The sequence below is a fragment of the Atractosteus spatula genome, chromosome 4, assembly GCF_055471065.1.
Source record: "Atractosteus spatula isolate fAtrSpa1 chromosome 4, fAtrSpa1.hap1, whole genome shotgun sequence".
Taxonomy (NCBI): Eukaryota; Metazoa; Chordata; class Actinopteri; order Semionotiformes; family Lepisosteidae; genus Atractosteus; species Atractosteus spatula.
In genome coordinates, this window is record NC_142709.1 from 9,208,367 (window position 1) to 9,221,441 (window position 13,075).

The window sequence follows — 13,075 nt, forward strand, 5'->3', positions numbered from 1 at the left end:
TCAATACTTGTCTAAATGTTATGTGAAGGTGAACCAGGACTTCAAGGACCTCCTGGTGCCCAAGGAGAGAGGGGTGAGGCTGGTAATGATGGTATACCAGGAACACCTGGAGAGAGGGGTGACCCAGGTGAGCACAGTATACACACTGTGGACTCGACATCCACATGTGTACAATATATAAAAGTGAAATAACAAAACACCCGTAAACACCACCTTGAAGAAATAAATAAAAAAGCTTAAAAAACTATAATTTATTGAACAAAATACAAACTAAACAAACTGATATTCACACTGTATGATGTATAACTGTTGTGAGGTCAAGAGCCCAGCATGTTACATGTTACATTCCACACTAGATCACTGACATTAACAAACCCTTTCACACTCAGAAGAGGAAATGAATCTCTGTCTGGGAAAAGTAAAGTGTTTCCAGAAAAAAACCCTAATATTACACGGACGAACATGCACTTTCAACTGTCAAAGTCAAACTTTGGTCCTCATACAGATATGTTTTCAAATAAATGAGAATGGCATTTTGCAGACAGATTAAAAAAGAAATGAATAATACTTACACTATATGAAAAATGCATCTCCTTTTCCCTTAAATATGAGTACCTTGAGTGTGCAAATGCAGTACCTTTTAGCTTTCTCTACATAAATGAAGATGGGTTAAAGACCAAAGCATTGTCTCTGTCAGAAACAGGCCAATGTAGAGCATGTCTTTATGTGCTACACTACAAGATTCATTCCTTGTCATATTTTTATAGGCATTCCAGGAATAGGCATCCCAGGGGCACCAGGTACTGCTGGAAGTAAAGGTAAGATTCCTGAAATCACTGTTTCTTAATCCTAGAATATTAAAGTACACTAATAGATTAATCTTTAATCTTGAAGCATTAAAACCTTAATTAATTAATTGGTTATTTCCATTGTCAGTGGTTTTCTTTTGGGTTTGTAATTATCTTTGAGATCAATTTTGCTCTTTCATGAATGCCTAATGACTTGAATATAACCCATCCTCACCTTGGGACTGTTGTTTTCACTGTTTTGATGTTTTGCCATTTTTCTGGGATTTTCAGGGGATGAAGGAATCCCTGGAGAACCTGGTATTCCTGGCACTCCTGGCATTCCTGGCATCAAAGGGGACAGGGGGCTGCCTGGTTTCCAGGGACTGCAGGGTCAGCCAGGAGAACGGGGTCTTCCCGGTCCAGCCATGCATGGGCCGAAAGGAGAGAGAGGACAACCGGGCGATCCTGGACACACAGGTAGACACAATGCAGCCTTAATCATTCTCCTTAAAACACACCTGAGAAGGCGTTTGAAATACAGTATAAGGTACGCTAGATTTATGCAAATAACAGCTACAATATTTCCATTTCCAAAGATAGATGACCCAGATGAGCACATTTTACTCACTGTATATCAGACATTTAAGAGTTACCATTTTGGGTATCCTAATTGGATTGCACTTTTATGTACTGTTTTGAAGGCTTTAATTTTAAATGAATTAAAATCTTGTGGTGTTTAGCAGTGCTGCCAAACAGCTCTTTGTTCCCGAGTCTCGATTTCAGGCTGGGGTGCCTTCTGTGTGTGGAGTTTTTACATTCTCTAGTATCCATGTGGGTTTTTTTTTCTGAGTGCTCCTGTCTTCAATTCTGTGGCAGTGAGAAATTTAATCCTTCTCCTCTGGGTTCCCGAGAAGCTGTTTGAAATATAAGATACACTAGATTTATGCAAACAGCTACAATATTTCCATTCCAAGAGACTAGTTAGCCATCTTTGGGAAGCTTCACTCCTTGCTAGGATGTATTTTTTGTGCTGTTTAGGTTCACCTGGAGCCCCAGGACCTCCTGGAATCCCAGGAAATGTTGGGGCCAAAGGAGAGAAAGGAAATCCAGGCTTTATTGGACCACCTGGACTACAGGGGGAAAAGGGAGACAAAGGAGAATCTGGAATTCCTGTAAGCCAAACATGGCCTATATGTTTATTATGGAACTAAACTGAAGACCTTTCCTGCCTGCATGTGAACTGCATGGAGGATTTTAAATAAAAAGTCTGAAATAGTGGATGTTGTGTGAAAAACCAGGGAGAAATAAGTGGACTGGTACAATTTTGATTGTATTCATTTCTGTTTGGGTTTAAATGCAGGGAAACACTGGTCTTCCTGGACTAAATGGGCAAAAGGGAGAAAAGGGCATCCAAGGAGTTCCTGGATTTCAAGGTCAGTATTTCTCTACATTTACCAGAGGTTCTAGAATGCTTGAGTATTTCTCAAAGCATTAATCACCTCTGTTAAACAGGTAAAACAACAAGATTTTGCGATATTGTTGTATTTTCCAGAGTGCATTAAGTAGACATAAACATGTATTGTGCTTTATCATTAGGAATGAAGGGTGAAGCAGGAATATTTGGTTTCAAAGGAGAAGCAGGCGACAGAGGTCTCCCAGGCATCAAGGGTAAGTGAAAATATGAACTACAGGGCAACATTACTGAGGCATCACTGCCATGGTATTCAAATACAGTAACTATGGCGACAGTAAGGCAAAAGGAGTACCAGCCTCTTTCCTTGTTTAACCTTCAGTTTAATATACCTTAACTTGCCAAATACTTCAGATGTACTGAAGGACAGAGACCGTAAGAAACATCTATAAGGATTTTTAGACCTCGATTTAAAGCTCCACTATAAACACAGAATTACAAGCTACTGTATCTAACCCTCATTTTATTACTATAAAGTTTCTCTAACGACTCAAATACACAGAAAACACAAATATGGTTTTCTGTTCCAGTGCACATAATCTGTGTGTCTGCACATCTGTGTGATGCTAATGTACTAATTAATGTACTAAATAATACTTCTGAATGACACCACATTTGTTTTGCAGGTGCTGATGGTCCCCCAGGACCTCCAGGTCCCTTCATCTCTATTAAAGGAGACATTGGTTTTCCTGGCCCCCAGGGGCCAGTAGGGCCCCAAGGGCTGCAGGGCTACCCAGGACCTAAAGGACAGCAAGGTGACATTGACTTTTCTGTTTGGCAGTCATGTTGAATTTATAACTGTATATGACTTGGAGAGAATGCACATTAGAATTTATTTTTTTGTTTCCATTTCCTGTAGTAAATACTGTATATTTCATAATATCCAACCAAAACTCTTCGGCACTTTGCACCTACTTTATACATATTGAAATTGTATCATTATACTTGACATTAATATGTCTTTAACTGGGGAGCTGCGCCAGTGTGAGTTGGCGGCAAAGGAGAAAGTAAAGGTTAATTCCAAAGTAAGTTAAGTAAAAAGAAAAAAACACAATGTTCTTCTCACACCGGAAGAAGGCTCAGCTGCTGAAATGCAGTGTTTATTCTCTCTACCTTTCAGAGTGGATTTAATCTTTGTCTATTCAATAATCTATAATCTATAATCATTTAATAATTAGCACATGAGAAAATGACTGCTAATTACACTACTATATCAGCCAATTATATGTTTACCTGCACCTGTAAAGAAACAGACTATATGAAACATTTTTTTCCATTACAAATAAAAAGATAACTGGCTGTATTGTAAGTATAAAAATTCAGAAATTGTTGATAGATTATATTTAAGTTTATGTTTGAAATAATAATATATATGTTTGAGGACATTTGCTTTTAATAAGCATATGAAAGTGATATAAATATCTTGAAATTCATTGCTTTCAGTGATTGCAGTCAAAAAACAAAAAACATCAATATCAACTATAACTGTTACTATTAATTATCAGTATTAACTGTTTTTACATATAAATCATAACTAAAAATTAAAGTAATTTAAATTTATGAGGATGGGGGGCAAAATCCCAAATTAAGTTAATTTATAATACAGGTACGCTAACATACTCTATTGGCTCAGTTGGATTTGATGTAGAAAATAAACATAAATTACTATTTTGTTATTATACTATGTTGCATTTTATAGAAACGTAAGTAAATACATGAAATGATATTTTGCAGTGATTTTATTTTAAAAAACCTATTTAGACATGAAGCTTCTAGCAAAGTAAAATGAATAGATTTTGAAATTCTAATTTGACGCATAGCATGTGAATACAATGCTATTGGTTTTCTCAACAGGTGTGACTGGCCCACAAGGAGTGTCAGGGGAGGAGGGCATACCTGGGTTTGATGGCAGGCCTGGACAGAAAGGAGAGCCTGGACCTATTGGCCCTGCAGGTTAGAATCATTAGCAGATTGTCACAGGAGCGGGTCCTGGCTCCCATGTAGTGCATAGTTCAGGACCCTGTGAAGACGGTAAAATCTGGAAGTGTCTGGAAAAGGGCTATGGGGAAAACATGGATAGGAATAAAAGGGATGGCTAACAGGGGGTGGTGTAGACAGTGATCCAGGTGCGCGGGGGAGGCAAGTCCAAAACAGGAAACTAGGGCGCAGTCCAGGGTCCAAGTGCTGGGAGATCCATCCAAGACAAGACAGGGTTAAAATCTGGAACAGGATCTAGAACAGGAACAGGAGGTTAAAAACAAAATGACGAGGCCAGGCGCTCCGAGCCCCAGACTCAGCTAGGTCAGGACGCTGATTGGAAGCCTAAGCCTAAGCCTTCAAGCCGCAGATGAAGGGAAACTTGATGCTAGGCTGGTCCGTCTTCCAATGCAGAGCCCTGAGCTTCCAGAGCACCGGGTTTAAATAAAGGGCGGTGGATCCAGGGACAGGTGTACGTGATAATGAAACAAAACACAAAAGGGTCGGAGCGCCCTCTAGAGGAGGGATGACAATCGTGACAGTACTCTGCTCCTGAAGCTCTCCCGTTCAGAACCTAATCTATGTTCAATAAATTAAAACTGTACATCATAACAGAGTGCTATATGGTGGTTTAAGTGTTTTTGTTGCTTTAATTTTTGTATTACAACATATCCCTCATTCTCATCTGAAAAGTAATATAGTGTATTTAAATCTCTTTTTGGTTATTGTATTATATTGCTTGGCTCCATAATTTGTATTTCTGCTGTTGTTGCAGTAGGTTTACTACTGTATGTTTGTTCCTGTCACTTACTAAATGACAGAACAGGGGTCTGTTTATTGTGTGCAGTGTTTGTTAGCTTTTTTATTCTGTAGATCTCAAATGGTGTGGCTCTCATTCTAATGGAACCATGGCACTTGCAGTATAATAAGGGAGTAAGGTGTTATATAAATACACAGGTGACACATTCATATTCTTTGTTTAATATTCCTGTAATGTTCACGCCATTATTTTTAGACAGATTTTTTCTACTGTTTTTAGCAATGGTTAAAAGCTTAATCACACTTCCTCTTAGGTATCTTCTTACTAATTATTGATAGGTGTTATAATTATTTTGTTACTCTCTACTGCCTATCATTATCAATGACTATTGTCATTTTTTAATTCTGTCCAAGGCTAAAACTGCTATTTAAGAGAAAAGTTGCGATCTGCGAAGTTTATCATATGACGATGTGTGCACTATAAATGTCCATTCATGTTTTCAAACCTCGCTTTCAAACTCCTTTGTCAGGCCCAAGGGGATATCCTGGACCTCCAGGCCCAGACGGCCTGCCTGGACTAGTGGGCCCTCCTGGGCAGTCGTCCAAAGCTCATGGCTTTCTCATCACAAGACACAGTCAGACAGTGGATGTGCCATCGTGTCCAAAGGGGACAACGCTAATCTACGATGGCTATTCTTTGTTATATGTGCAAGGCAATGAAAGGTCACATGGGCAAGACTTAGGTAAGTCTCAGTAGCATGATGTAATAGGGGTTCTGGTGTATGAACAGTAGACTATGATGGTGCAGCTCGCATAGGATGCTAAAAGTGTTTGGATCTGTCAGTTCAGGGAACTAATTCTTCTGTGATAAAGGTCTGGCGTTCAGTTTGGCTGTACACTTACAGTAGGTATACTTGAGAAAGGTTCGACTTCTTGTGATGGAATAGGAGATGTTCAGGTTCAGTTTTTACTCAGTGAAATGTGTACATGTTGGTGACCACGGTTCAGTATTAAGAATTATTGTGGTAGATTTAGTGAATGAAAACACTTTCAGTATTAGTCAAATTTCTTGATGCATTTTTTGTGTTTGTTTACTGGGTATGTTAAGCCATGTCTGGAGTGATAAAATAGAGGAATATCCTGTGCTGTTATTGATCCTTTCTTGAATATACACTACTATACAGTATGTATAAATTGTCCATCACTTAAAAAAGTAAGCTTTGAAATAACATTTAGAATTTTATACTCAAATTTTATATTCCATAAAATATTAAGGAAATGATCTCCATACTATTAAGATGATGCTTTCTGCTTTTTCTTGTTTTCCAGATATGTGAGAAATATAAGACCTCTGTTAAAAAATAGATGTTACAAGAGGGTTGTTTAGTGTAATTATGTCTATGAATTACCTACTGTAATGTTTATTCTTCACTGCTCACTTCAGGTACTGCCGGGAGCTGTCTCAGAAAGTTCAGTCCCATGCCGTTTTTGTTCTGTAACATCAATAACGTTTGCAACTTTGCTTCAAGAAATGATTATTCCTACTGGCTCACCTCACCTGAACCAATGCCAATGAGCATGGCTCCTATTACTGGTGAAAGTATTAAGCCCTTCATCAGCAGGTAAGGACTCTCTGGGATTATCTGTGTCCTAAAGTCGTTATGAAGTTCTGAAAGTCTTTATAAAGCAATACTGCATGAATCCATCATACTGCATAATTTCTTCTTACTCTTTGATAACTGGATTTTGCTTCCTCACAGGCACATAAAAGAAAAAAAGTTTTTGCTGAAGTTTCGGGAACAACTTTAGTGATTGTGGTGTACTGTAAATGGAAAAAGTAACTGTAAAATCATTTAAAATTTGTCAATATTATTCTGTGAAGCAACCGGTATATAAAAGCAGATACAAAAGTATGTATTTACCATAGTTTCCATACTTATGTATGTAACAGGTCTCTTATTCTCTCAGACTTCCACACCAGGTTTTCCATTTTGCTGCACTTCATGCGTTACTTTCCATAAAGTTTTAATCTCAGTTTTGCAACTCTGGCAACTACTTCACATAATGCTCCTTCCAGTTCTCCATTACTCAATAGTCACAATAGTGCTGCAATTTCAGTGTATATTTACAGTGATATTTTGCAGCATTTTGTTAATCAAATGAAAAACAAAAGTTCTAATGTCACAAGCCTTTGATTTTGGATTACATGAAGTGATGCAGGAAATGAACTGTAGAGGAACGTTTTCATACTCATTAATACTACATATACACTACCCAAAAATTAAGATTCTACAAAACTAATAAAATGGTTCTCTTCAAAAGTTTTAAAGCTTCCAAATACTGCATGGAATATATTGTGCATTTTGCATTACAAATTACAGATACAGAACAGAACATTAAAACATTCATTTTACCACTTAAAATATTGTTATTTCTGCAGTGAGAAACTATTCATAGGGAATTCACTGTAAAAGGGTTTAATCCATTGGAAAATACAGTAGCTCTCATTTATTTGAATAATGGGCGTGATAAAGACAGACAAATATTGGGTTTAGCCTAGACCTTATATTTCATAGATAAATAGGTCAAATCAAAAAGGGTCATATTTGTAAATTTGAAATTACAACCACCAAATTAACAAAAGCTGGGGAGGAATAACAGGAACCAAGTTCAATCTTCGTCTCTGATGGACTGCCCAGCTCTGGACATTTGCCACGCCTTGGATTTCCCTTTGGACTCCCTTTTTGACAGTTTGCCTTGGATTCACCCCCCAGAACACCTGTGCACCATGGACCTGTTTTCATTCCCGACACCTGCATGCTTTTTTCCCTGTATTTTCCTCACTCATCCCCGGATTGTGTATCTGCATAGGGTCCAGAAAGAATGCCTCTCGTTACACATATGCTGTGATTATATAGTATTTGTACTAATTACATTCATTATTCCAGTAAATGGGAGATACAGATATGAAGACTGAATGTAGAATTCTTATATTATAGTAAATACCATAGTGTCAGGTGTTGATCCTGAATAAGATGGTCTTTTAATATTAACACCCTTTTCAGTTAGGTTATACTGAATTTGTTCCATAAGAACTAGAGTTGTTCACATCTCAGCAAAACAAATGTAAATTTCCCATCTTTTTCGTATCACTGTGGATCTAATATTAAATGACAGGGTGACAACATCTGAATCAACATCTCTGCGCTCCTCTTGTACAGGTGTGCTGTTTGTGAGGCTCCAGCCATGGTCATTGCAGTCCACAGCCAGACAATTCAGATCCCACCCTGCCCTGGTGGATGGGAATCCCTGTGGATTGGCTACTCCTTTGTGATGGTCAGTTAGACCGTAGTGAAAAAACTGCATATCTTCTGTAGAGACTGGAAATATAGGCTTTGTTCCTGAAAATTGTATTCAAGACATGACAAATTCCAGAACTAGTAGCAAAATTAAAATACAAAATAAAAATGATGTTGTGCAACATATTCAACATAAATTCATACGATTTTAATCTTGATCACTTCTGTAAGTAAAACAAGCATCTAGATATTTAATGAAAACAAATAGAGAGTGGGTTTAGAATTCTAATACTATACAGTACACTGTAGTTTCAGGTGTTGATTTTGGATAGAAAGGTCTTTTAATAGTTACAGCTTTATAAATTAGTTTGCACTGAATTTGTTCCATAAGAGTTCTGAACATATCTGAAGAATAAATTCAATCTCATGCCAACTGTCAGAATGAGTATTTTTGGTACCCCTTGCGCACTCTTGTACCCTGGTTTTAATTTCTGCTTGTTTCAATCCCAGCACACCAGTGCGGGTGCGGAGGGCTCTGGCCAGGCCTTGGCATCCCCTGGCTCCTGCCTGGAGGAGTTCCGCAGTGCCCCCTTCATTGAGTGCCATGGCAGAGGGACCTGCAACTACTATGCCAACTCTTACAGCTTTTGGCTGGCAACGATAGACAATGAGGATATGTTTAAGTAAGTTGTTTTTGTTCTCTTTACACTTCTAACACTGGCTTTTGACAATTGAGCATACTTACAATGGCAATGGTGACCTACTGTACCCTCAGGTCTTTGGGGTTAATTCTAACATTTGAACATTTCTGACCTTTTAAGGATCTTTGTGCAAAAGTCAAGATTACAACAGTGATGAAGGCACCTTTAAAGGCATTTTTTTATTATACATATATAATATTACGTTAGATCAACTGCATTTAAATCAGCAATTGAGTTTGTTTTACTGAATTTGCTGTTGTTGCTGACATTTTTTATTACAAAAGAGACTATAGAAAGGATAAGTGTTTTACCTTTCCGATATAAAGTTGAAGGTCTCAAGAATGTAAATTAACTTAACATTCGAGGCAAATATTAGTACATTTGAATTTTTTACATAAAGTAAATGTACAGATGCCTTGAAAACTATATTTACACTCAGTACATCACCTGTGCATGTACAGTAACTAGTTACATACATGCTGGTCAGTTTGCACAGCACCCATAAGTTATGTTAAAGTTGCAACCGGACTAATGCCCTAATACCATTGGCACCTTTGATCTCTGTGGAGTTTCTTCATACTAAGAAAGATGCCTCTTTTCCTCTAATAACTGTTATTGCCTTTTGTTTTATTGGAGACTGTGTAATACAGTCTATTTCTCTTTCAAAAGTGTTTAGTTCAGAAATGGCCGAGCAGTGTAATTTTCTCTTTGACAACAGAAGCTGTTAATGCTGTGTTTTATCTAAGTAGATCAATGAATTCTTTGTCCTTTCTAATTTTGAGATTGATAAAATGAATACTGTTTTCAATGTTGGCATAAAATTAACTTATTTTTCAAACTTTTTCTCATTTTGAATATAGATAAGCAAAAAGCTGTCAATTTTATTAATTTAAACTTCTTTAAATCTGCTTAATTACTGAACAATAGCAAACTATTGTTACAGAACTGCACTTACTGTATCTACTACATGTATATATGCACAATGCAAATATAATATTTTGTAGAGCTCTCCTGGCTACCGTGTTTTATTACCAGTTCTCTTGATAATACATTATTATAGAGTCACAGTGCATCTCTGAGTGAGTTTGATCTTACTGGAAGTTAAGCTGTCTGGACTAGTTACTGTAAGTGCATTACTTGAAAGAGGGACATAATTTGCCAAAAAGAAGAGAGAAACATTTGTCCAGTAGGTGGCATAGTTTTACTCTGCTGACACTTCTGCTCAGTAAGAAGGATACTTCTTTAGTTTCTTAAAGCTTATTACATACATTCTCCTATTTCAATTTTAGGAAGCCCGTATCTGCCACGCTGAAAGCAGGAGAATTACGAACCCACATCGGCCGATGTCACGTCTGCTTGAAGAAGACATAATACAAATTCTGTCTTTCTGTCACAAACGATGGTGCTATTTTGTAAGAAAACGTGAGTTCTAAATCCAGCAAGACACTTCTCCTGTCTGTTTTGAATTGTGCATTGTTGTGGGAGGACAAGCCATGAAGCCCATTCTGCCACACTGGCAGTTCACTCATTAAGAAAGAACATTCGGTTTGGTTGCTTTACCTAATGGCACTTTGTTTATTGCTGCACTGACTATATATATAAGCAAGTGACCATTTTAAAGGAATATGTGTGAGTCAGGTGCTATCCAATACTCAAAGCATTCTTTGCTTTATTGTATATTTACCTTTTGACATATGTAATTAGATTCTTTTATAATTGCAGATACCACCTAACTCCAGCCTATAGATATAAATAATTTTATTTGAAAGATGTACTAATGTTATATATGGGGTTGTCAGTGGTGAGAGATGTTTGTAACTGAAAAATCACAGTTTAACACCATTTAAGCTAACATTTTTACACAGGTTTTTGAAATCTTCTTTCAAAGTGTAACTAAATAGAATAAGGAGTTGACAGGCATCAGTGTAATTTTGGCTTTAAAATGATCATAAAAATGCAGAAGTTAAAAAAAGCTACACCAGGGTACTTACAATTTAATTTAAAAAGTATGTATTGAAGGTAGGTCAACAATAGCACACAATTTACTATAAAAAACTGTATTCTGAAACAGCCTGGGTATTGCTATATGACATTTAAACTATTGGTTAACACGGAATATCTGTCAATAGAATGCATAATGTGCTTTTATTATTCATATCTCTGATACTCTATCAGAGGTATGAATTAGCTTTATAAATTTCAGAGTTCTATTGAGTTTTTTGTAAACAATACAGTATTTGACTACTTGCCATTCACTTCATAACCTGTTAATTAGTAAATTAACTATGAAAGTTAATTTGAACAGTTCTTGTTAAATCCTTGTTGGATATTTGCTTCTCATTGGATAAAGTATGAAGTGCACTCATTCAAAATTATTATGCAGAATATGTTATCTTTAAAAAATAATGTGCCGCTTCAGTAAGAAACAAAATCAATCTACAAACATGGACTGAATTTATAGCCTGACCAGATTATTCAGTTACAATAAATGTCAACTTGTGCACCCCCATTTTATTTTGTGTTTCTTATTTAATTTTCAGGGTTTTAATTGCTAAATGAACCACAGACACAAACTTCTACACTGAATTACTTGAGTATTTACCTTCTAATTCGTATATTATACTACTGTGCTATTTTGCTTTGTTGATATTAAGAGGTCAAGATTAGATATGACATCGATAGTATATTGATAAATTAGCAGTTGTTAGCCAAAAACAAAAGGTGTATATTTAAATAAAGAGCCTTACAGGAAAAGTAATGAAGTTGTGTTGCTACTTTTTTTTTGCTTTAAACCAGTCTTATGAATATTTTAAATGAGATCCTTGAAATGTTCTGAGCTAAATGCTTTAAGATAACGTTTGTAACACATACTTTAAGGCTTTTGTGTGGCAACACTTGCATACTTTATTAGTTATCCTGCAAGTGCCAAATGATTGTATGTTGCTCTTTTGTGATTCTATTTTTTTATGAACCTCAACAACATTTTGTGTTTGTTTACATGATTTCTGAATTAGTTATTAATAAAGGAACACTCAATAATCTGTCCAGTTTTCATCAATATAAGAAGATACATTAACTGTTCAGAAATATTTAAGAAACAATGGGGCATGGGACACTATTGAGCATAACTCCATGTCCTCTGAATATTTGTTTGCACAGCAAGCCCAAATTGCAAACTTTTTTTTTTCCTTTTCAGCCACCTAATACTCTAGCAAAAGACAAACGGTATGCCAAAAGGATATTTATTTTAATTCTCGGGTTATTTTTCTCACCTGAAACATACATGCAACACATACAATAAAAATATTTGTATAAAACCTTACCATTATGTTTGTACATTTTTCACTCAGCTGTAGTAAGAGCAATAATTCTTTTAGCCACCAGAGGTCATACTATGTATAAACTATCTTTCTACTTAAAAACCTTTCAGGTGCATATCTCACTGTGAGTAATTTATAAAATTCACTTTTTCACATTTTTTGTAATTACAGATTTAAACAATTTAAATTTGTGTCACAAACTTTGGCCTATGGTGAACCTGTTATGAGGTCATGTACTTTGTCTTTTTATTTATATAAAAAGAATCTAAATGATTGTTCTACTAAGTGGACATACTACTGTATATTAAGAACAAGTAATAGGTTTATTCCATGCTGAAAAAAAAGAAGAAAGAGAATACAACGTTTCGGCCGTGGAGCCTTCTTCAGGTGTGAGCTCCATGGTCGAAACGTTGTGTTTTCTTCTTTTTTTCAGCATGGAATAAACCTATTACTTGTTCCTTTGCAGCCTACGCATGCTGACGCAGCTAACCACCTGAACTAATACTGTATATTAGATGCAATTCCCTGTATTGCATCTAATATGATTTTGGATGTTTAACCCCTATGTAGCACATACTGTATAAGCCTTATTATAGCCCATCATTGTAAAGAAGCATCCCAGTAAACCAATTTATAATGTATGCAAAGAATGGGCTCTTCAATACTATGTGTGCTCATATTTTGCCAATGTTGTCTATAGAATCAGAATAAACAGGTGTCACTTATGTTTATAAGCTGTACATTCCAGGGATGTTTTCAG

At 36.3% G+C, this 13,075-nt stretch overlaps 1 protein-coding gene across 1 annotated transcript in view; it reads left to right on the forward strand.

The window, feature by feature from the left end:
- The window catches only part of col4a1 (collagen, type IV, alpha 1), an 87,219-nt gene extending 75,185 nt beyond the window's left edge, over positions 1-12,034 (forward strand). The window contains exons 40-52 of the mRNA XM_088912620.1: positions 29-127; positions 768-818; positions 1,080-1,265; positions 1,827-1,960; positions 2,149-2,221; positions 2,385-2,456; positions 2,886-3,014; positions 4,114-4,212; positions 5,526-5,738; positions 6,440-6,617; positions 8,217-8,331; positions 8,805-8,977; positions 10,285-12,034. Coding sequence (XP_088768746.1) covers positions 29-127; positions 768-818; positions 1,080-1,265; positions 1,827-1,960; positions 2,149-2,221; positions 2,385-2,456; positions 2,886-3,014; positions 4,114-4,212; positions 5,526-5,738; positions 6,440-6,617; positions 8,217-8,331; positions 8,805-8,977; positions 10,285-10,366 — 1,604 coding nt within the window. The 3' untranslated portion in view covers positions 10,367-12,034. The remainder of the gene's footprint in view (positions 1-28; positions 128-767; positions 819-1,079; positions 1,266-1,826; positions 1,961-2,148; positions 2,222-2,384; positions 2,457-2,885; positions 3,015-4,113; positions 4,213-5,525; positions 5,739-6,439; positions 6,618-8,216; positions 8,332-8,804; positions 8,978-10,284) is intronic.
- The last annotated feature ends 1,041 nt before the right edge of the window (positions 12,035-13,075 follow it).